General features: G+C 36.5%; 1 protein-coding gene across 12 annotated transcripts in view; it reads left to right on the top strand.

Annotated features, from left to right (window-relative positions):
* dgkh (diacylglycerol kinase, eta) overlaps positions 1 to 25,108 on the top strand; it is a 91,946-nt gene extending 66,838 nt beyond the window's left edge. For 4 of the 12 annotated variants that reach the window (XM_084422050.1, XM_084422052.1, XM_084422048.1 and 1 more), the window contains 17 exons: positions 364 to 455; positions 562 to 661; positions 758 to 1,046; positions 2,534 to 2,665; positions 5,020 to 5,154; positions 7,075 to 7,192; positions 7,275 to 7,385; positions 7,488 to 7,584; positions 9,226 to 9,333; positions 10,555 to 10,668; positions 10,752 to 10,886; positions 12,594 to 12,860; positions 13,901 to 13,993; positions 14,446 to 14,565; positions 15,668 to 15,773; positions 18,395 to 18,525; positions 24,148 to 25,108. In XM_084422050.1, coding sequence (XP_084278176.1) covers positions 364 to 455; positions 562 to 661; positions 758 to 1,046; positions 2,534 to 2,665; positions 5,020 to 5,154; positions 7,075 to 7,192; positions 7,275 to 7,385; positions 7,488 to 7,584; positions 9,226 to 9,333; positions 10,555 to 10,668; positions 10,752 to 10,886; positions 12,594 to 12,860; positions 13,901 to 13,993; positions 14,446 to 14,565; positions 15,668 to 15,773; positions 18,395 to 18,525; positions 24,148 to 24,234 — 2,235 coding nt within the window. In that variant the 3' untranslated portion in view covers positions 24,235 to 25,108. Of the gene's footprint in view, positions 1 to 363; positions 456 to 561; positions 662 to 754; positions 1,047 to 2,533; positions 2,666 to 5,019; positions 5,155 to 7,074; positions 7,193 to 7,274; positions 7,386 to 7,487; positions 7,585 to 9,225; positions 9,334 to 10,554; positions 10,669 to 10,751; positions 10,887 to 12,593; positions 12,861 to 13,900; positions 13,994 to 14,445; positions 14,566 to 15,667; positions 15,774 to 18,394; positions 18,526 to 24,147 lie in introns of all 12 variants that reach the window. The other 8 variants (XM_084422049.1, XM_084422051.1, XM_084422044.1 and 5 more) reach the window with 3 other exon arrangements.
* Positions 25,109 to 25,500: the final 392 nt, after the last annotated feature.

Below are 25,500 nucleotides of genomic sequence, written 5' to 3'. Positions count from 1 at the left end.
AAGTGAACCTAAAGTATACTTGCAATAGTTCCATTTTAGCACACTCAAATATACTTAAGTATACCTTAAGTATAAGCGTTGACCAGTAGAAAGCTGTTTGATTTGAAAGTAACGTCTGTGTGAGTGGTGCTTCATACATTGCTGCAAAAAAAATTCTGATTTTGAGAAAATGAGAAAATATTCTGTAGATTCTCTCTGGGCTTGCTGATTATTGAATGGTTGTTCATATAATGAGTATGTTCATATAATAATCATGTAAAAAAAAAAGCCAATTTCTCCAGAAATGTTACTTTTTTCTCTCTCGCCCAGCTATTACAATTAATGAATATGAATATGATGTGTGATGAGCATAGGTGGCTTTAGTTACAGATATCTGCTTATGAGGATTCAGTGGCTGCTCATCTCACAAAGATCCTGAACTCAGATCAGCACTCAGTGGTCATATCTTCATCAAAGTGAGTCGTCAGTCTCACACCATACAGTTCCTATTCCACCACTAACAGAACAAACAGAAGCTACTATAAAGGCAGAGCTCCTCTCATCTTCTCTCTTCTCCTCCAGGGTATTGTGTGAGACGGTGAAGGAATTTGTGGCCAAAGTTGGGAAGTGTTATGAGAGAAGCAGTGACAGCACTGTGGAAGCTGATGCTCTGGCCCTCAAAGTGAGTGCCCTCTGACACTTTTCTAAGTCATTACTCAACAGAAATACGATGAAAATGCAGTACAAACCTATTCATCCCTTTGTTCTCTATCAGCAGTGTACGATTCTGAACGAGAAGCTGGACTCGCTCCTGCAGACGCTGAATTTGGAGGCCCAGGCCATGACGCCCTCAGTCCTCACCACACCACCCATCGTGGAGGAGGAGGTGGAGGAGGAAGAGCTGGATGAAGAGGAAGATCTGAGTGAAGAGTCTATAACGGAGCTGAAGGAGAACGAGACCGAGAAGGGCTCTGCCCATAAGCTCTTCAGACCCCGCGAGCAGCTTGTGCTGAGAGCCAACAGCCTGAAGAAAGCACTCAGACAGATCATCGAGCAGGCGGAGAGAAGTATGATTGTCCAGCTTGTCTTTTGAATAGAAAAGCAACACTTGATCTGTTGCTTACGGAACGCTGCTCTGAATACAGGCGTCTCCTTAAACGAGTAATCACATGACATGAATTGATTATTTTCAAAGGAATTAGCCACATTTACATTTAAAGTTTTTAGAATGGGACCTGAGTGTTCTTCCTGATCTTCAGGGATTTCTGTTCATTTAAATGGGGGATCAACATGCCTGTCAATAAATCTATAGTTTTTAGCAATACTCTGTTATACTCAGTCTCTAGGGCTGGGAAATGTATATATACATATATATATATATATATATATATATTTATATTTATTGAGAAATCTGATGTACAAATTTATTGGTCAACTGGATGGCTCTCAGAATGGCATTATTAAGCTACTGGCAAATCCTAGTAAAAGTGTTGTGCGATACCAGTCACCTCTGTGGAAGCACTGGTATAACTGTCTTTTATAATTGGTAATTTTTTTTATTTTTTTTTATTTTTTAGGGAGGGGTTGGGTGTCTGTAATGTTGTATGGTTTTCTAATGGACCCTGAGTCTGACAATAAAGTTGAATTGAACTGAACTGAACTGAACTGATATATATATGTGTATATATATATTTATTTATATATACACATACATATACATATACATATACATATATATATATATATATATATATATATTTTTTTTTTTTTTTTTACAAATACACATTTTTGAAAAACAAAAACATTTTCATGAATATTCAAACATGAACTAACCATGAGGAATACATTTGTTACTGTATTTGTTAATCTTTGTTAATGTAACGTGCGTTAACTAATGTTAACAAATACAACCTTTGATTTTAATAATGTATTAGTAAATGTTGAAATTAACATTTACAAAGATTAATCAATGCTGTAAAAAGTACAGTAAAAGTACAAATATATTCGAGTAAAAGTGCATTTTATTATTAGTTCATGTTAACAACATGTAGTTAACTAATGAAACCTTATTCTAGTGTTACCATTATGTATTTCTTTTATATATATATTTTATATATTGGCCCATTTTCATGTATTTTAATTAAATATAACAATACTGAGCGATACAAATCCACATTTACTTCAGTAATTATTTTTACTAAAAGATTAAGGAATATCACATGGGAACATCCAAGATTATTTCCTAGTGATGAATCACACAAATCAGAGTTATGAATTGATACATTGCAAAAGACAGTTGCAGTTACGTGATTCATGGAAATACACTGAATTTAGCAATTCTAGTTGCATTTCTGTTTTAAAGTCAGTGTGCTGGAACAGTTCACAAGACAAGAAGGGATTGTGAAAACAGTCTAGTGATGTTCACAATGTTGCTTAATGTTATACCTCCTGCAAAATCATGAATATGTATGTAATATTACCCAGCCCTACCTTATTGTATGTGTCCACGTAAAGAAGTGCACGAGTAAGATGGTTGTGTTTCTTTGTGCTGTAGTGGTGGATGAGCAGAACGCTCACACTGAGGAGCAGGAGCTGCAGTCTCCCAATGACTTCAGGAAGGACAGCGAGGACGAAAACAAAGACAACGAGAAGGACGAGGACACTAAAGAACTGGAATCTCTGCCCTGTGAGTTCACACTTTTAAATCTTAGACATGCTGTCGCTGTTATCCGTTTCTTGTAAGACACAAAGTGTTCTTGCTTACCGGCCTTAAAAGCTAAATTCTCCATTGGGTTGCATGTGAATGTGATGGAGCCGTTGAAAAGCGTGCGTGAAAAGGCTATTCTTTCCAAAGAATAACACAGTATCCACTTTTTCTTTATGCTTGGAATGCCGAGATGATTTATTATAGTTGCCAAAATGCCAATTATACAGTAACGGAGTAACTCTGCACTAGGTACTACTTCACCACAATGCTATTCTCATGACTTGACTTTCCATTACCAGTGTGGGAAAATAAAGGGAAGTAATATTAGTCATGGTTTTAAACATCTCTTTTTAGACTCATTTGATCAGACTGTTAAAAGTCTGTGGTTAGAATTAGGGGGGGGGGGGGGGGGGGGGGGGGGGGGTACTCAGGGCATTTTTGCACAAAATTACATACACTCGTGTGCAACATGATGAGATTTGCTGTTTGAAATATGTTGTTTGAATAATACCTACTAACATAAAAACATAGTAGTCAGTATACAGTACATATGGCACAATATTCAGTATGTTAATATTCCATTCTGAGCATAACTGTCTTTTCAGCATATTACCCAGCTATCCTGATCTTGCTCTCTATTTTGGATGGATAGTGTGTGAATTGAGAATCAGTCCTTGTTTCTGATCTGAAGTATTTGAATGTGTTTGTGTCTGAAAGGGTTAGTGCTGCCCTCTAGTGACAAATTTTTGTAAATTTCAATTTAATGTAGCTGTTAAAAAAACTAAAAAAAAACTGCAGCATAAATGTTTTTATAGACATAGGCTTGTAAATGGCTGGTAGACATATTAAAAACACACTACTTTTATTTCTAAAACATTGTATTTTATTAGGGTTTATTTTTATAAATAAACCCCCAAAAAGGCTTTTAGACACATTACTCTTTGTTGTTAAAAAAAATATTATTATATTATTATTATTATTATTATTAGGGTGTTTATAAAAAAAAACACAAAAAGGCTTATAGACACATTAAAACACATTACTCTTTGTTGTTAAAAATATTATTATTATTATTAATATTATAGTCTGTTTTATTTTCTATAAATAAACCCTAAAAAAGGCATTTAGACACATTAAAACACATTCTTAGTTGTTTATAAAAAAATTACTCTTAAAAACATTCATCTTAGTTGTTAAAAATATATTTATTATTATTATATTATGTTTTATTTTGTATAAATAAACCCTAAAAAAGGCATTTAGACACATTAAAACACATTATTCTTAGTTGTTTATAAAAAATTAAATAAAAATGACTCTTAAAAACATTCATCTTAGTTGTTAAAAATATTTATTATTATTATATTGTTTTATTTTTTATGAATAACCCCCCCCCCCCCCCCCCCCCAAAAAAGGCTTTTAGACACATTAAAACATAACTCTTAGCTGTTTAAAAAAACAAATAATCTTTCTTAAAAACATTCATCTTAGTTGTTAAAAATATATTTATTATTATTATATTAGGTTTTATTATTTTTTTATAAATAAACCCCAATAAAAGCCTTTTAGACACATTAAAACACATTACTCTTAGTTGTTTAAAAAACAAATAATTACTCTACAAAAACACATTCATCTTAGTTGTTAAAAATAGATTATTATTCTTTTATCTGGGTTTATTGTTCATAAATACACCCTAAAACGTCTTTTAGACACGTTAAAACACATTACTCTTAGTTGCAGTTGTTTTTTAAAGCCAGAGTGCTCTAAATGGGAATACAAGCTTTTGTTTTGTGCAATTTTCCAATAACACAATCTTTTTCCTTCAGAAGGTTCGGGATTTCCTTACAGCTTACAGACTGTAAGAGTTTATAGCTGTAAATATATCTGTAGGTTTCCCAGAGGATCCCTGCGCTATATTTCTCTCCATAGAGAACACATCTTTGTTTGCTGGACAGTGGCTCTTCCTGTTTACACAGAGGCCTGCAGTCCGCTCATGTTTCCAGTGAGGCATGAAAGTTGGTCCAGTCCCTCAGGGCCTCCGTTTCTCCTGCGTCTCTTAGCTGTTAAGTGGCCTTGATGTGTTTTGGTTTGTTTATGTGGGTTTCGTTCTGCTGAATCTGCTGGATCTGTTTTACGGTGGCTTTTTCACTTCTCGTTGAGCGCCAGTGACCAGATGCGCGGGTTATTCTTACATGATGGAAAAAGTTGAGCGTTTACAAAACAGCATTAGATTTTGCTGCGTAATGGACACTTGGGCAGATATTGCTGTGATGAATGAGTCTGTTGTACACATGACTTCATGTTTTTGTACTGTGTTTGTGCTTCTGCAGTGGCTAAGTCACCGTGTTCGCCTCCAGAGAGGCGTATCAGTCGCAGCACGCAGTCCTGCGGCTCCTTTTCCATCACTCCCTTCACCACAAGCAAGGAGAACCTGCCTGTTCTCAACACACGCATCATCTGTCCCGGTACGACCACATGACATTACCCCATGTGACAACTGACCAGAAAACTGAGACCATGAGACCATGTTTTAAAGGGATAGCTCACCCCAAAATGACATTTCTGGCATCATTTACTCACCCTCATGTAGTTCCAAACCTGTATGACTTTTGATTTTCCACTAAACACAAAGGGAGATGTTAGGTACAATATCTGAGCTGCTCTTTTCCATGCAGTGAAAGTGAATTAGTGACCCGTGGTTGCTAAGCTTTTGAAAGAATTCATTTAAGCAGTCCAAATGTGCTTAATTGCATGGATTGTATCTTTAAAAAAATTTAACACTTCAAATGAACACACTTAAGTACACTTTATATAGTTTACAATAAAGTGCATTTTAAATCATTGTTTAAAAAAACTTTTTTTTTCGCTTTAACAGAGTACACTTATGATGTGTTGACATTAAAGCTCATGTAAATTACTCGATTATCATTTTAATTGTAGTGTGTTATTTGATATTACATTAAAAGTTCATATATTATATATATATACATCATTATAAATGTGCAATTACAAATATATTTAAGTAAATGACATACAGTACAGTAGAAATTACACTAAAGTATATTTTAGTTCACCATAAATGCTTGTAAGTATTTCCGGCTGTACACTTTAACCATATTTCAAAGACAGTAGAAGTAAATATAAAATTACAAATAAAGATGTACTTAAGTCATACTTAAGTGGGTGAAAAAGCAGCCTAAAGTTCAACTAATTGCATTTAAAATAAATGTAAAATATAATACATTTTCACTTAATTGCAATTAACGTTTGCAAAATCAATACATTCAGTTTGCACTTAAGTATATTATTTTAAAGTATATATTTCCATAATAAGTACACTTTCCCTTGGTTTCACAAACAAGGCTTAAGCTTAGTCCCAGACTAAAATGCATGTTTGAGCTGTTTTAACTGAAAGCTACTTGCACTGACATATTTTAAAATATCTCAATGCCATTGTTTTGTCTCTAGATGCATAACAGTAATGGTTTTGTTTTTGTTTTTTTCTTAGGCAAGTTTATAAAAGCTACTTACACTGAACAAAATTATAAACGCAACCCTTTTTTTTTTGCCCCCATTTTTCATGACCTGAACTCAGATCTAAGACTTTTTCTATGTACACAAAAGGCATATTTCTCTCAAATATTGTTCACAAATCTGTCTAAATCTGTGTTAGTGAGCAGTTCTCCTTTGCCAAGATAATCCAGCCACCTCACAGGTGTGGCATATCAAGATGCTGATTAGACAGTATGATTATTGCACAGGTGTGCCTCACTAACACAGATTTAGACAGATTTGTGGACAATATTTGAGAGAAATATGCCTTTTGTGTACATAGAAAAAGTCTTAGATCTGAGTTCAGGTCATGAAAAATGGGGGCAAAAAAAAAAGGGTTGCGTTTATAATTTTGTTCAGTGTAAATGACTAATTGAACTAAGGTTTAATCCTAGCTTAATCTAAGCCCTGCCTGGAAACCAGGCCTAAAAGTACTAATAGTGTACTTATTTTTTACAAGGAAAGGTTTCTGTGAGGTAGATTTTTATTTCCTGAAAATAATGTAAATAATAAACCTACATTTCAGTCTGTTCCTCACACACCTCAGACATTTGGAATATAGTGCAATGTAAGTCATAGGGACCATAGACCATTTTTCTGGTCTTGTTTTGTTTTTTTGGAGCTTCTGGAACTTTTCATGTTCTCTGGAAAAGAACAGCATCAACATTCTGTCAAAAATCTTCTTTTGTGTTTCACTAACAAAATAAAGTTATAAAGGGTTAGAACATCATGAGGGTGAGTATATCATGACAGAACTTCATTTTAATTTTAATAACTATCAATCTTGTTTGATAGTCCTGAAATCTCCCGTTCATCTTTTGGTTGGTCTTCAGGTCTGCGGGCTGGTCTTGCTGCCTCCATCGCTGGAAGCTCCATTATCAGTAAGATGCTGCTTGCCAACATAGATCCATTTGGTGCCACTCCCTTCATCGATCCAGACCTGGACTCATTGTAAGAGCTTCACTTTCCTTTTTCTTGTTGAAGGTTATCTTAAAGGTATTCGCAAATCTTACATGAGTATTTTTTCTTACAGAGAGGGCTATTTGGAGAAGTGTGTGATGAACAACTACTTTGGGATTGGCTTAGATGCAAAGATCTCACTGGAGTTCAACAACAAACGTGAGGAGCACCCAGAGAAATGCAGGTAGTTCAAGATTTCAGCACAGTCTTCTTTCGTGTACTGCATTTAGCTAAAACACCTTTGACATGGACTCAGTGGCTGACTGGTATTTCTCTGACAATCCAGAAGTCGTACCAAAAACATGATGTGGTATGGAGTTCTGGGGACGAAAGAGCTTCTGCAGCGGACCTATAAAAACCTGGAGCAGAAAGTTCAGCTAGAGGTGAGCTGAATGAAAGGCATTTTCAACTAATATACAATATGAAAAAGTAACAAAAAAATTAGCCCAAATTGGCTACACACTAAGCTTTTAATTGTCTGAAGCACAAATTATTGGTCAGAAAATTCACAAAATTTAAGCAAATGCACTTTTTAAAAATCCATTGCTGTCTCAGAAAATAATCAAAGACAGAATGAAGTTTTTGGCAGAATATGGGAAGTTGTGTGTGGAGTGATGAATCACAATGAAACATGAGAGATGCTCCAGAGCGGTGTCTTCAAAAAATCTGCTGAGAAATATATTAATAAATGCATCTCTACCACAGTGAAGTGTGGAGGAAGAGCTGTCATTGTGTGCGGAGGCTTTTTAGCTGCAGGTACCGTATTATCGGTGAGCTACTTCACTGTGAAAGTCATTTAATGCTTTGGAGTTCTGGAGAATATTGCAGAATGGCTTGCTTTCAACAAATGAAAATGAGTTTTCTAAAGAGGAATGATCAGATGTTATTTCCTGCCCAAATTGCAAAGACAACCAAGAAGTCGATTGTGAATGAGTTTATCAGGCTCATGTTTTGGCCTGTCAGAGTCCAGATTTGTATCCTATAGGGAATATTTGGTCTCACATTAAACTCTTCACTTTAACTTAAACTTCACTTTCAACTTCTCATGAACTCTTTGAAGCTGTTAATATTGTGTGGAACAACACTGACACTGACACTGACTTGTGCAATTCTTGCTTATTCCCTGACCAGTGATTTGTGATTAAAATTACTAAAAGACCACTAAATATTTTAAATGTTTGCTTTGTCCCATTCTTATATATATATATATATATATATATATATATATATATATATATATATATATATATATATATATATATATATATATATATAAATATATATATATATAGTGTATATATTTTATATCTTTAAATCATCTGTCATCAGTATTATTGAAGACTATGTATGTGTGTGTATATCTATATACATACATTGCAATAATATTCGAAGGGCAGATGATTTAAAGATAAGGATTTTACAACGATTTTTTCGTCACAATTTCTACTTAATTAAAGATTTTAGAGCTTGGCATAAAAAGAATAATGTAAATTCCCTTGGGGATTTTAATAATGTATATTTCCATGTCTAGAAATCACATTTTAATATTAGGCTACCTCATACTGTGTATCCATGTTTTTCAAGACCATGTAAATGGTTCTTCTAAGAAAAAAAATAGCTGTTGTTGAGGTAGGGAATTAAACCAAGAAATATATTGTTTTGTATTTGTTTTAGCTTGTTTTTTCTTATTTTAAAATGATTTGAAATCATATTGAGGCCTCCTTAGGAAGTTTGCTGATGCCCCCTAGTGGGCCCCGGACCCCTGGTTGAGAATCACTGATCTCCTCTAGTAGTTCTAGAAAAACACAGAATTTGTGCCTTGATTTGTCCTTTTAAAAAGTAATGGGACACTGTATTTGTGTAAAGGGTCAAATGTTGTCTAAGGTTGAACAATCAACACATGAATATCTACTGATTTAAAAGGCAACAGCTGCTGGAACTGAACCTCTCCTCAAGCAGAATTTGAAGCGTTTGTCCCAGTTTTATATCCAGTGCTCCTCATGGTTGTGTGATTGATTCTGCAGTGTGACGGCCAGTACATCCCACTCCCCAGCCTCCAGGGAATCGCTGTGCTGAACATCCCTAGCTACGCTGGGGGAACCAACTTCTGGGGCGGCACCAAAGAGGATGACGTAAGTGATGATGCTAGAGGTCATGAGGGTTTCTCTCTTCAAACTGCACCCCATCCTGACTCTGAGTTGTAAACTAAGAGTTGAAATATGACACCATGTAGAGAGGAAATGCTCTGGAGTTGTTTAATTAAGAGGATAAGTTTGCCCTGTGTTGACTGGTGTTGTCTAACGCGCAGCTGGCTCTGGACAAAACCTTTTCAACCCCGGGGTGACACGGGTCTTTGTTCGCAACAAGTGTCCTCTTGGCAGCTGGCTTGTTTTAGCTCGCATGGCCTCTTTCAGGATGAGGTTACCTCCGGACACCGTGTGTGCGCTACAGCGTCTAGTTACAGAAGGGAAGAGTGCTTAGGAAGTGCTGTAATTTTAGACTGGACATTCGAGGACCCAGTTCAAAAAATGTCATTCTCAAGTCCACTAAGTGTTTTCATAGAGGAATGAGTAATTAACCCTGTAAAGCATGACTATAGTTTGAAAAAAATAGTTTGTTGAACCTTTAGGTATCATATTTGACACATAAGGCTTTTATGGTTCATATAGTATGATATGGTGAGAAGAATATGGAGCTCATAGTTTTCAAAAATACACAATTTGGTGCAGTTTCTGATATTTATTTGGGCTAAAAGATATAACAGAATACCAGACTACTTATATACAATGCATAAAAATATCAGTTGTCACTCTATATTTTAGTTAATACTTAAATTCTTTTTTTTTATGTTCAAAGCTCTGTAGTTTTTATTGTGGGGGGCAAAACATGAGGATTGATAGATGTACACAATAAGCATTCCTCAAAAACCTTTTCTATCATATTTGATACGTGCATTTTAAACATGATTTTTCAAAAGAATAAATCAAGTAAACCTTGCTTCAGTCCAGTAAATATTCAGCTTGAAATATTAATAACAATAAGTTATTCTTATGTTTACTTTATAAAAATCAGTACAGATTTCACAAAAAATAGACACTTCTATCACAGCCTAAATGGGAACATTTTTACGATTATACTAAAGGCATTTTACTTGCCAAAAATCTATGAACTGTCAATCAGAGGACAGAAGGCATGTAGCAAGTTTTTTTCTTAATTATGTTGATCGTTTAGACTTTAGAAGCCTTAAAAATGTGCATATCAAATATGATATAGTAGGCTTTATAGTGTGAGCCTGTAGGGAGCCCCCTAGTGGTGGTAAGCTTTCATGATTTTTTTCTTTTCTTTTCATGCAGATATTTTGTGCCCCTTCATTTGATGATAAAATTTTGGAAGTGGTCGCTGTGTTCGGTAGTATGCAGATGGCTGTCTCGAGGGTGATCAAACTGCAGCATCACCGTATTGCACAGGTAAGCACAACTCACACACAAATGAGAGATCTTTAAAGTATGTGAATAATGGTGATTGAGATGTGTAACCTCAATCCATTCAGTGTCGCACGGTGAAGATCACCATTCTGGGAGATGAAGGAGTGCCTGTCCAGGTGGACGGAGAGGCCTGGATTCAACCTCCTGGACTCATCAAGATTCAGCACAAGAACCGGGCCCAGATGCTGACAAGAGACCGGGTGAGTGATTCTGGAGAAACAATATCACCATAGAACAGTGGAAAAGAACAGTTAAAGGAATAATTCATTCAAAATGGCATCATTAACCCTTAACGTTCAGACGTTTGGGGTCTATTATGCTCACCAAGGATGTAAAAACAGTAATATTGTAAAATATTATTACAATTTAAATAATTATGTGAAATATTTGTATTGAATTTTTTACATTTCTTATCATCCACAGTTGTGCTGCTTAATATTTTTCTGGAAACCGTGATCATTTTTTTTTCAGGGTTCTTTGATGAATAGAAAGAACAGCATTTATTTGAAATATAAATATTTTGTTACATTATAAATGTCTTTACTGTCACTTTTGATCAATGTAATGCATCCTTGCTGAATAAGAAAGTCATTTTCTTACTGACCCCAAACTTTGGACATTAGTGTATATCTCTCTCATGTTGTTTTGACCATTTTTGTCTCTGTTGTTCAATGAAAGACAAAAGGAGATGTTAGGCAGAATGGTTTGTTTTCCATCCACTCTCAAAGGAAAGTGGATAGTGCTTAATACTGTCAACAAGCACAATAGAATTATCATAAATACTGTCAATAAGACTTGTTTGCAATATTCCAAGTCTTCTTGAGATATACTATAGCTTCTGGTGTCGGAGAAGCATAAGGCTGAGTAAATTATCACCAAAAAAACTCAAATAGAGGTGTTTGTGTGCGATGTGTTAAAAAAAAACATAATGTTATTGTAGTTCTAGGCTAAATGTGAGCATGCATTTACTCATCTCACGTGCACAAAAACAGATTCAGTATTCCTCAAAATGAATAAAAACAGTGAAATGCAAACTCTAAATATTAGGCAAACCTGCAATAATTAAAAATGTTAAATTACACAAATATACTTTATGTATTTAATCTCACTTAATTAGGTAAAATCTTTGCTGCTGACCTTCAAGTATCCAATTCAGCTTTTTATCAGTAATAATAAGCAAAAATGACTAGATAAACCTCACATTTGTGTTTCATATTTTTTGTATACAGTATATTGCTGAAGAGTATTGAACTTGGCAGCCCAGCTGGTTTGTTTGAGCTGCGCCCTTTACTGTACAGACGTGAATTTGCATTTCCTTCAGCCTGAGGCTTATTCATTTCACTTTTGATGTTAACTATTGTTTGTTTTTGTTTTCTGTTATTAACAAACAAGCAGAGAGAAAGTGACGCAAAAGTAACGTAACAAATTACTTTCTTTAAAAAGTAACTAAGTAACACAATTAGTTACTTTTTTAGCGAGTAGCGCAATATTGTAATGCATTACTTTTAAAAGTAACTTTCCCCAAGACTGTAAAAATGATAAAACTGTCAAATTTGGTTTGGGTAAGCACTACTCTTAAAACTCATTTTGAGAAAACAGCCTCTAAAGGTATGTATTGTAATTTAAATCAACGACTCGAACGTAATAAACAAGACACTTAAATGTATTTCGGATGTTTTCTTTCCACTAGTCTGAAATAAGAAATGTTATGGAAGCAAAATAGCCCAAAATCTCTAAATTGACCAGTACCTGAATAAACGGTTTTGCCTGTAGTGTCAAAGATCAGGAAACCAGTCCAGATCTGTCACCACTGGGCTGTTTGTGTAAATTGTGTGTATCCTTTCTTAAACATTGGATGTTAAAACTCACCGTCCTTTAAATGACTTCTGTATTTGTTTTCAATAAAGGCATTTGAAAACACATTGAAGTCTTGGGAGGATAAACTGAAATACGACAAGCCTCCGCTGAGGCCTCACCTGTATCCTCAGCATTCTGTGGATCTGGCCACCGAGGAGGAGGCCGCGCTCATCCAGATGTGCGCTCGAGCCGCCGAGGATCTCATCACCAGGATCTGTGAGGCTGCCAAAAACTTCCAACTCCTCGAGCAAGAGCTGGCCCACGCCGTCAACGCCTCTTCACACGCCATCAACAAAACACATCCCAAGTTCCCCGAGGTGAGCGACGCCAGCACTGAAGGACTGTTCACACCACTGCCACTGATTACTGATCAAAAATATACTTTCCCTCATTATAAAACAACGACAGCTCACCATAGTATTATATTTTGGGTTTGGTGTGAAAGAGTTCATAGGTACTGTACATTGTTTTGTGATAATAGTCTTTAATTTTGTGCAAAAAATCAATATGGAACTATAAGCCATGAATAAAATCAGCCAGCTCCAATGCGAATCAAACGTTGATTTGAAGTAAAAGTATTGAAATATCGGACAAAATGTACTGGACAAAGGGAAAAAGGTTTGTTCTCAAATTCTTTTATGCTCTTCGCTTGAAGCATTGTGAATTACGATAATCAAAATCAAGTTATAATATAAATCTATAGTCATTGATTTTAGGCATGCAATACACACTTGCGTTCAAAAGTTTAGGGTCAGTACGATTTTTTTTATATAAATATAAGAAATTAATACTTTTATTCAGTAAGGATGCATTAAATTGATCAAAAGTGACAGTACAGACATTTATAATGTTACAAAAGATTTCTATTTCAAATAAATTGTGTCTTTTTTAACTCTATTAATTAAAGTGAATCAAAGAATATTAAGCAGCGCAAGTGTTTTTTAACATTGATAGTAATAAGAAATGTTTCTTGAGATTCAAATCAGCGTATTAGAATGTGACATTGAAGACTGGAGTATTTTTACTGTATTTTTGATCAAATAAATGCATCTTTGAACATAAGACACCATTCTCTGATTAGTGGCTCTGTAGTGTTTCTCTACTAGTGTTTGTAGATTTACGCTATTATACACTTTTTTAAGCACATAAAATCGCTTCCCGATCTCTGAGCTCATGGTAGTTTTGTATGAAAATCTGTATGTATTATTATTATTATTAAAAATAGTTTTCTCTTTTGAAAAAATGAATGGTATTTTTACATTAGGAACCCAACTTTTGTGCTCCTCATAGTTTATACAAGTCTCATATTCATGGTTATTTCTCATGTCTGATTCGTCGTCCCGTCTGTTCTCCTCAGAGCCTGACAAGAAACACTGCCATTGAGGTGGCGAGCACCGTGAAGGCTCTGCACAATGAGACTGAGTCTCTGCTAGTAGGACGAGTGCCATTGGTGAGTTCACGGTGAACATGATCTGGATTGAATGTTTGTAATGTAATATAAAGCTCAGTCTCATTCCCCTTTTCCAAGGAACAAATGTTCATGGTGCTGCAAAGCAGGTCCCCATAGAAAAGAATAATCCACACTGTGATGCAGAGCAAATATTATAGCTATCTATGTTTAAGGAATTTTAGAAAAAGCCTCTGATACAAATTTCATTTAGCTTATATAGAATTAAACATAGTTGACTCTAAAAGAAGTCCTGAGGTATGAAAGTGCAACTTTCAAATGCTAAGCAATAGCATTTTCCCTCTCCAGAATGACAGCTGCATTTGACTATCCACCAGATAGACCAGCACAAAACCCGGAAGTGGATTGACGTGTAATCTTGTCTTGTGAGCGCTGAGCAGTGAAGACTCTGATAGAGATCTATGTAAGCACTGACTGTGAGTTTATCTCTGTAGCAACTGGACCCTCCACATGAAGAGCTGCTGTCCAATGCCCTGCAGAGCGTCGAGCTTGAACTGGGCAAGCTGGCTGAGATCCCATGGCTTTACCACATCTTACAGCCCAACGACGAGGAGGTGAGCACATCCTGCACAAAATGTCATGCTGTAACTGAGAGCAACAGAGAGAATAAATCCCTTAAATATAGTGTGCCTAGATAGAGGAATCAAATGAGTCAGCTCTCTACCTAAACCTGTTTCCTGCAGGGATAGTTTTCAAAAATGAACATCGTGTCATCATTTAGCTACTTCCAAATGTGGTTTTAAATCAGATACATATCTGATATCTGGACATCTGACTTGTGTCTAAACACCCATATCCGATTCCCCTTGGAATTCCAAACCACCACAAGTCGAGGGCGACACGTTTGCCCGACAAAGATAGCTTTTTAATGTCGGATTATGAAGCAGACGTGTCTGTATGTGCTTCCACTAAAACTCACAGCTTTTTTTATTGAGGTGGAAACTTTACACACAGTATAGCTAAGAAATTGCGCAAACACAGAAACATTCAGGAGCATAGAAACTGGTTGTCAACCCCTGCCCCGTGAATGTTATAATTAAAACAGCTTTGTTATTGAAAGCTACATTATATTTGTCAGCAATGGTGAGATAGCTTCATGGTTTTTGTAATAAAACTAACAAGCTTCACTATTACATACAGACGCACACACGCAAACTCATCTTGTTTATTCATTCGAATTAATTCAAATTGATCTTGCCACGCTACTTTATTTCACTTCAGAATTCTAGATCTAACGAGCTGTAGATAAAACAACAAATTAAAATTACCATTTGTTTCCGGTCTATATCCGTTCAGTCAGATTTTGGGCTGCAAACATCCATGAGAGCTTTTAACCTATCAATGCTGGCATATAATCATGGCCACCCGACATGAATTATATATATATTTTTAGTACGGCCATTCAAGGCCTTGAGGATTAACCATGTCGCATAGTAAAGAGATCACCAACAGAATCATTTTTATGTAAACGCAGATACAGTCGTGTCTACAGTAAACAGGCAGGACAAAAAAAATCGGATATGGTCAAAAGATCAGATCTGTGCATCAAGACTTGCAGTGTAAACTCAGCCTTACATATATTAACAAATATGAACTGAATGGGTGTTTTGCAGTTCATTTGACTATGAGACTGACAGGTCATTTTGTGTGAGGCAGGATCCCTCCCTCGAGTACGGAAAAAGAAACAGTCGGAGCGGCATGTTTCGCATAGTGCCAAAGTTCAAGAAAGAGAAACTCCCCAAGAAGTCCAGTCCACAGTCAGGTAAGTGTGTGTGCGTGTGTGTGCATGTGTGTGTGTGTGTGTGTGTGTGTGTGTGTGTGTCCGGATTTACTTGAATATCCTCACATGAGACGGACACTAAAATCATGGATACCTCGTGCTTTTTTGCATTCATTGTCATCTACAACTGTTTTAGTGTTACATTTCATTGGAAAAGATGCAAAAACAGAATTATATATAAAAAAAAAGAAAAAAAGATTGTTCATGATTGCTGACAATATGGGGAACTGTTAAAGGAAGTGATGTCAGATCTCTGAAGCACATGGAGGCAGAGACAACACAGCTTGTGTGATTATATAGAGCGCCATACAGCATGTACATCCTCTTCTTGAGAGGACTTTCTGTTCATGTCCAGTGGTCCTCAGTCCAACCCAACCATCCATGAGCACCCCTGCACTCCTCTGGTCATGGTGTTGTCCTGTGAGTCAGAAACAGTCCATGTGTCTACACATGAACAGCAGGCACAAACCAAGGTGTACCGCACAGAAGGGGAACAATAGAAACCGCTTATCCAAACCCAAACACAACATATTGCACACGTGCTACACATGTAACGCTTAAAGGTGAAGTGTGTAATTTCTGGCACTAATAGCACTGAATGGTATTGCACAAATAATGATTGTTTTCTGAATAAATGTCCCAAACTCTCCTTCCGCCCAGACTCCTGCCAAACTTGAGAGTCCTGCCCTATACTCTTGTCATTGGTTGAGGTAGAAGTTGACGTTTTAGGACGCTCAAACAAACAGAGCAATGTTTGGAAAGTGACATAGTGTCTGTTCATAAGGAAGTAAATCTTGTGTAGCCTGACTTTTGGCTTTCTTCATAAAGTTTGGTTTACACTGCAGCTTATTCTGGCCAGGACCCGCCCATTTAGACAGCAAGAGACTGTGTGACTGACACGTAAAGTGCCCAAGATCCTTAAGGTTTAATGTGCCTATAGGGGTGAATTTATCAAACATATTTGATTTCTTGATTTCATAATAGTTGGTGAAAAAAATCAGTTTCAACCTCTAAAAATGTGTATTATTATTATTATTAATATCATTTTGTATTTATGTGCCTTTAGGGGCAGATTAATGTACCTGAAATATTCATAAAATATTTATAGTTGGAGAAAAAACTCAGCCACCAAAAATTGGCAAAAATGTAAATGATCATTGTTGTTGTTAGTGTTTTAATGTTACCTTTTGCTTTGTTTTGATTGGAAATTATGAAAAAATATTGTTCATGTATATTGCTAATAATAATCATTGAATTGTTCATTACTATGAATTATTATTATTAATAACCATAACAATAATGATACGTTAAAAACATTAGGGATGCACGATATATATCGACCACCATACCGGTATCGGCCGATATATGTTCATTTTTAATGTTAGCGTTATCGGCCGATAGTTAGGCCGATATACTAAATTTTTTATTAGGTATAAATTTTGTTAGGTTTTATTAGGCCGATATTAGGCCGTTTCCATTATGTTTTTGAATTGCTTGAAATATGATTGGAATCCCTTCAAAAAAGGAAAGTACAGTTAAGTGCAACATGTGCTGTCATATAGGCTGCATAAGATTATAATGAGAACATTATAATTGTGTGCTTGGGACATGGCTTTTAATGGTGAGACGTTTGTTTTTGTAATCAGGCTCTCAAAAATTATATCAAAATTTGGATTTTGATTAATCGCCCAACATATCGGTAACCGGCTTTCAAATATAAAGAATTATCGGTTATCGGCATCGGCCAAAATGTTCATATCGGTGCATCCCTAAAAGACATTCCTTTCCTTTCCACCTTTCCAAAGTTGTGGTTACAGAAAAATGGCAACATCTAATTACATTCAAGTACACAGACTATCTGATCAGTTTTACCATCTTGGAAACAAAGCAGAATTAAGTTATATTTATTGATATTTATATTTACTGATATTTTATCAGATTTGATGGCACTATCCTCGAGCAATTAATTCCCAAATTACACACATTACCTTTAATCCTCCCTGAAATCTGCTATCTGAGGATAGTACATACTTTGTACATACTCTCCAAAATTGTGTTTCTACCTGTTTAAGCTACTGTCAGAACAGACTGATATACATCCACACTCTTAAACTGAACGTAGTTTCGCCCTGGATTTGAAGTGCATGTCTGTTACGGGGATTGAACACGACAACAACGCCAACAGAGTGCAGTGTATGTCGGTCCTGCCGGCGGACGGTCTGAGCGCAGGACTTTATGAGCGTTAGGTCGCACAGGCTTCAGCCTCCCATTCCCTCTTCCTCCTGCTGTCTCTCCTGTCTCTGTGTCTGCTGTTAATGGGATAATGGTGGACGTGCCACTGTGATAACCTGCATGCCAGAAACGCCTCTGGGTGTGCCAGTGACCAAACCGAACCTGTTTAACCCTCTCTTTGCCAGCTGCCGCCGCCACTTCTCTCTGTGTCTTCTCTTTCCTGTTTGATTTATTTTTTGGTCCCCTTTTCCTTTTGTGGTGTTTTTTTTTTTGACTTGTTCCTCCTCTCGGCCTGACCCTGTTTGCCTGTGTTCTTGCGAGTGAACGGGGGTTGGACACTGAAGGGGGCTTCTCGCTCTGTACTTGTGTAGTTCAGAGGTGGGGCACTGAGGAGGTTGCCGCCTGGCTGGAGCAGCTCAGCTTGGGGGAATACAAAGACACCTTCATCCGCCACGACATCCGCGGCTCCGAGCTCCTGCACCTGGAGAGGAGAGACCTCAAGGTATACACACAACCCCTTTCTGTGCCTCACCATGTCCCTCAGAACAACCCAAAACATTCTTTTCTCTGTCCATCTCGCTCTTTGACTCTCTCTCTCTCTCTCTCTCTGTCTCTCTTTCTGTCATCTTTACCTGTCACCCTGTTTGCTATTTTGTGCTGCACTGCTCTGCTTGGCTTCCTCTGTGCAAGTGTCATTCGGATCTCATATTACTTACACGAGTAGCCACCTTGACGCACACGTAGGGTTATTTTAAGCCGGCTAGGCTCGAAAGACGCCAGCGCGGCTGATAGGCAGCCTCACACCGACATGCCTCTGTTTGTGTAGCTCATGAGTACAGTGAATATGTTTTTGTGTGTGTGTGTGTGATTTGGCGACAACGTCAAGCAAATCAGGCCCTGTTTACACCTGGTATGAACATCCATCTCGGGTGATGTGATCGTAAGGGGAATATCTTTGATTTCTTGACTGCACTTTTGTTCAGAAGTTTGGGGTTGGTGAGATATTAATGTATTAATGAAATAAGTGTGTTTTGTTCACCAAGGCTGCATTTTACAGTAGAAGCAATAATATTGTAATCACACAAGCTCAAAATACCTGATACACTCAACTTTACTGTAGTAAACGCTGCAAAATGGCAAGTGGAAATACTGGTTTAATTCAGCCATACATGTTTGAACCAGAAACTGGAAGAGTGAATTATACAGGCTCATCTACAAAGTCGATGTATCAGAATGGTAATGCGGTTTATGTATCGCTCTCTATGTAACAATAATTAATATGATTAGCCTTTTACTTGAAAACAGCTAATAATGTGTTGCTAATGGTACACAAACCATTTTCACGTTCACCATCTCAGAGTCAGACATCTGCCTTCTGAAAATCAGCATCCTTAGAAATGCTTTGAACAACTCAGAACATCAGAGGAGAACGGCATATAGTTCATCATAACATTGTAATATACATTATATACATAATTCACCCGCTATATGGTTAAATGTACCCGATTTTTCCTATCAACAGAAAAATATACTGGGATAACCTGACTTCTCTTGAGCCTCCATTGCTTTGCAGCAGTAAATGATATGCTAAAGCCCGCCGGCACATTGACCTGGGGTGCGTTCTCCGAAACTACCTTAACGCTACGTCGTTCTTAAGTTGTACCTTAAGAAGTACCTTATCGTTAATACGTGGTTTCCGAAACCTTCTTAGTTAAGTTACCTTCTGTAAGTCATACGTTCGTAAGGTTGGTCTGGAGCGCTCTTAGCTATACCTTATCGCTTCTGACGGTTCATACCGCTAGTGGCCACCACTACGCAAAAAGCTTTTTTACATCGCAGTTTAATTACACATAGAAAATTTTATATGAACATTTAATATAAAATCTGATTTAGTATTAAAATTAAATTTTTACTTTACTTTAAAATTTTACACATAAAATACTTAAGTTGTTATAGCCTACACCCAGTAAGTGTTTTCATTATTAAAGTTTCCATACACTAATGGTTGTTAGCTTTTTTAATTACTATCCTAAGGCACATCAGCTGGCGAACCATTTGACAGAAAAGGCTATATAAAGAAAGATGAGTTTACACAAACTTTATAGCTATGGCAGCGAGACAGCGAGTACTTGTTTTAAATCAAAGACGGCGCCGTCCGCGGAGCCAGTTAGTGTGGCTGGTGGATAATCAGCATACGTTGTGGAGAACATTAACACACTTATGGCCGTAAGGGTTTGGGATTGCACACTTGCTAAATTATAAACACATAGCCTACTCATATTTATTTCTGCATGTACATATTTCAATGAGCCCCGATAAATGCAGTTTGTACTATTTCTTTATAAAGAACATTGTTTTCTCAATACTTTACCTATACCGCTGTGAAGGAAAGAGCGCACAATCGATCATCGAGGCATCGATATCAACCTATTCAGCGCCTCCACCATGGACAGCGCCTGCTAAGGTCGAACTTAAGAAGGTTTACCTTAAGCAACATCCTAAGGTATAGTTCGGAGAACACACGTAGGAAAGGTATACCTGTAGTTAAGGTGTTCCTTTTGAGTCTTCGTAGCGCGCTAAGAGACAACGTTATCGGAGAACGCACCCCTGATTGGTTACAAGGTAGTTTGTGATGTAAGAAACACCAGCGATTTCAACTGCGTTTTTGAGACTGTCTTTGGTTCGCTGCAGTTTTAAGGAGAAAATACTCAGCAATGTTGTTGACTGATGAATTTACACTTGGTTCGTCTTAAAGCGTATTAAAAACACCACATAGACATATAAACAACATTAAAAACTTGATTTTCACCATTATATTGTCTTATATATTCTTGTGGAAACTGTGATGCAGTTTTTTTTAGGATTCTTTGATGAATAGAAAGTTTAAAAAAGGCATATATTTGAAATATGCATAATTACATGCAACTAACCCTCAACCAAATCCTAATCCTACCCTAACCCTATAGTAAGTACATGTAGTTGCTTAATATTACTCAGTACTTAAATATATAATTGCACTGTAACAATGACACCTTAAAATAAAGTGTAACCGAAATCTTTAGTAAAATTATAAATGTCTTTACTGTCACTTTTGATCAATTTGTATTGTTGCTGAATTTCTTTAAAAAAACAAAACAACTCAATATATCATAATATTAATGTTGACAAGGCGGTATAAAGTAAAAACAGGTACAGAAAAGTCAGCACATTTTTGCCAGACATGTGATGTTTCAAACTGTCTACATTATTTTAGTCGAGTAACTTCAGGTGTTTCACGTGATTTTCACTGATTTATTCACTAAAGACATTTTTATCCTGAACTTGTTATTTGTATCACTGCATATGACAGTCGTGGTTCTCAACTGGTGAGTCAGTTTACACGACAACGATGTACTAAAAATGGAAAAGTTGTTCAAACGTTGTCAAAATGATCCCTGCTCACATGGATCTGTGAAAACTGCTAAAAACACTGTATCATGCATGCCAGGTCAGTAGTCGGCGAGGTCACTTTGTTTTGGTTGTCAAGAACTCGTGCATGCATGCAATATGCATGCGCATGACGTCACCGGTTGCACAAATTTGAAGTTTTCAAAAACTTGCATTTGAAACCCATTTTCAAAAGTTTTTAGTTACAGGCCCCCAAAATGCCATTATCGTGTAAATTAATGGCCAAAACCCATTAAAAGTTTTAGATTTTTAGTTGAAGATGGGGTCGTGTGAACACCCCCTCAGGTTTACTATAGTGCAAATAAAAAAAAACATACATAGTTAGAATGGGAAAATATCAACATTTTAAAGGGAGAAAAAAACACTAGTAAAACCAACTGAGAACCACTGCATTATAATATAATATAACATAACATATACTATGTTAACTCTACAAATGCAATGTTGTCACAGGCTTTTCTGACTATCTCTGCATGAAGTTTGAGTGATCAAATCCCAAACCAGACTCCATGTACACCTGTATTTAGTGCTGTTCTCCTGAGGCTGATGCTAATATGAGCTGTAAACAGGGCCTTATTTACAGCATTTATTTGGTTATAGCTGTATAGTGGAGCTATTTTAAACAATACAATTGTCTAGGATTATCAATTGAATGGTCAAATGTATTACACAATTTAACACAATGATAGAGCACAGTAAACATCCTCACCAGAAACTCAGTGATGCTTTCATGTACATTTGTTGAAGAAATAAATATCCTAATGCATTCAATAAATATCGTGATCACACTTCCCAATGTTGACGGATTACACAATGGGTTCATAAGTGTTGCGTAGTGCTGAATGTTTATGTGTAAGGTTTTCTGGTCACACTTATCACAAGCACTAGAGAACCTTGGACTGTGCCATTTTTACTCCTCTGTTATGTCCTCTCATTTCAAATGTCCCTGCCATTTTTCTGGTTTAACCTCATTCTGTCTTAAGGGATGTCCTCAAATAGAAAAAAACTAAAACATTATTAGGACAGAAATAGATCTGAGTGTTTCAACTGTAAATCAGTCAAGCTCAAATTCATTGATATTGTGGGATAATGGGGAATTTGCTGTGTCATTAGATCGGCTGCATTGTTTTAACCCGAGGTTAACCAAACAATCAATATTGGTGATATAATGGTCAGTGCTGAAATATCTTAGAGAGCAGAGTAGATGATGACCGATATAATGCTGATATATTATAGTTACAATATATATATATATATAAAAAATGAAATAAATGGACACTCATACACAATATATCTGTGTAATGCCTTACTTAGATTAGCCTAACTTCCACTAGATGTCACCTTCCTGTGGTTTTATCTCAAACCTACTTCTTAGATACTTTGGGTATACAATTGAGGAAGGAATTTATAATCATTTTAAATTGACTATCAGTTAACTGATTGCTATTTATTGCTAATACTGTAAAACACACATGCAAGACTCCATGTATAATCACATAGTTTGAATGAAATATAAATATTCCTAATTCACCACTGGCAAAATGGGCTTTTATAAAAAAATTGCTGAATTTGAGGTAGATCGGTGTTGCGTGACTAGTGAAAAAGGGGCTCTGACCATTTATCAAAAAGGTAGAGAAACTTCAACACCTATAACGCACTGGATTCGTCTGTGAACAGGGATACAAAAATGTGGAGGAATCTTTAGTTTTCATAGAAACCCTGAAGCTGTCAAAAGTCCCCAAATAATGTGTTTTACATCATCCGTCTGATAATAAAATGGGGATGTCTCGGTACGGGTAACACGGCAAACATTGCTCATTTAATACTACTGACATTGCAACAAAACTAAGCTGGTTGAAAATCTTACCCTTTAAGAAATGTGAGTATCGATTTATAAATTGGTCATTTATTACAGTTAATATGCTAATAATATTTATAAAAAATACAGATACAACACACAAACACTAATATATTTTAATATATATGTGTGTGTGTGTGTGTGTGTGTGTGTGTGTGTGTGTGTGTGTGTGTGTGTGTGTGTGTGTGTGTGTGTGTGTGTGTGTGTGTGTGTGTGTGTGTGTGTTTCAAATTTAATATAAATAATTACATATATTTGTACATATATTTGACTTTTGAACTTAAGCCAAATTTGCTTACACTTTTTTTAAAGTTTCCCTTTTACAGTGTAGATACACAAACAAGTGGAAATATTAATTAACATGTACTTACTTTAGGGTAAGGGTTTAGTTTAGTGTAGGGTTAGTTGCTTGTAATTACGCATACATTTCTGTTATTACTATAGTACTGAAAGTACATGTAAGATGTGTAACAAGGACACTGTAAAATAGTTAAGTGTTACCCCAGTTTTACCCCAAATTTAATTTCTTTGAACGTGTGCTACTCTGAAATTGACAGTTGAACTTGGATTAAACTTGGGTTAAGCTGCAGCTAAGTTGGTTTATGATATCTATAGTGCAATAAAAAAAATCCAAAAGTGATTGTAAGTATCAAAAATGTATTGTTTTGTTTGTCGGAAATCAGAAAAATACAATTTGTGTGTATCTTCTCGCCCTTGATCCTCAATCTTCTCTGTACAATATTTAGTGAGCCGACCTACTGGTGTGAGCTCTCCGAATGCCTCATTCTGAGTTCACTTCTGTTTGTCTGATTCCACTAGGATCTGGGGATCTCGAAGGTGGGTCATATGAAGAGAATTCTCCAGGGAACTAAGGACTTGGCCAAGAGTTCGATGGTGGACCTGTGAGACGTAACACACATTCCGTTCGTGAGCGAAGAGGAGTTGAAGCGGAGCTCCGGCGTTGGAGACGCTTTGCTGGCGTCGATTCATGTAGGAATAGCTTGTAGAAAAGCTAGGAATGTTTGTTTTAGAAGCAAGTGCTGGTGCCAAATCGACAAGGATTGTGTCCGAGACTTTTAGACCCATAGAAAAGCCATTCCTCACTTATTGCATCAACGGCACAATCAGGTATGCAATTCTCATCGTGCACGCGACCTCTGGCCTCTTTTAAAAGATCCAAATCAAGTAGCAGTACAGGACTTCCAAACAGCGTTTTCTCCGAGAGGAGCTCACTGGCTCATTGCCTTGCGGTAGATGGCAACAACAGGAGGGCGATGTGATGTGTCAGCAATATTCTGCTTTTGACAGCACTGTTTACATTTTAAGGAGACGGGGAAAAGACTGATGGAGTATCGCAATCAAACGGCAATCATCGTAGTGATGCGGTGCAGTCCAAGAAAGGTCAAAAGGGGTTTCCTTCGACAGTGACATACTGATGCATGGTATGCTTGCTATATTTGGATAGCTATTTTACTGCATGATCTGCGTCTTGTTTTTTATTGTACAAACTAACACTTGAACAAGTTTTATATGGATTTAGTATAATGCCATTTGTTACTACTGAAGCATCCCTTTTGGTCCAAGTAGACTGCTGATTTGTTTCTATTTAACTGTCTGCATGGAAACCTTGTGTCAAAAGCAGCGTCACGTGCCATATTTATTGGTAAGAAATGTTTTAACTTTACAGTAGGACGTTAGGTAAGTCGACATCGCGGTGAATCATGTACCAAAGTGAATGTCCCCCGAATTTCCACAACTTTAAATCCCCCCCCCCCCCCCCCCCCCAAAAAAAAAAAATTTCTTCAAAAAATCGGTAACATCCACACGACATCTGTTTGCGGCTTAAAACGTATTATTATACATTAGTTGAAATAGGACTTCTGTTGTTTTGAATAAGAAACTTATTGCAGTTGACCTGCAACATTACATAGTTGATATTTGCTGAGTTCAGGAACCCAGTGCAAGTTCTATAGAATCATCTACATTTGATTGGTGGCATTACAGGGTATAAGAGATGTTTGTTAATATATGCACTGTATATACGTTTAAAAAGTCTAAACTGTTAACTTCAGTTATGAGTAAAGCCTTTGTATAATAGAGCGCTTACATGATATTATCAGATGGCACATTTATTTGTGTATAGAGCACCATAACACCTTTGTGAATTATGAC

This window comes from Rutilus rutilus (assembly GCF_951802725.1).
Source record: "Rutilus rutilus genome assembly, chromosome: 10".
Lineage (NCBI taxonomy): Eukaryota > Metazoa > Chordata > Actinopteri > Cypriniformes > Leuciscidae > Rutilus > Rutilus rutilus.
Note: the sequence above shows the minus strand (reverse complement) of the source record. Positions and strands in the feature narration are given on the sequence as shown.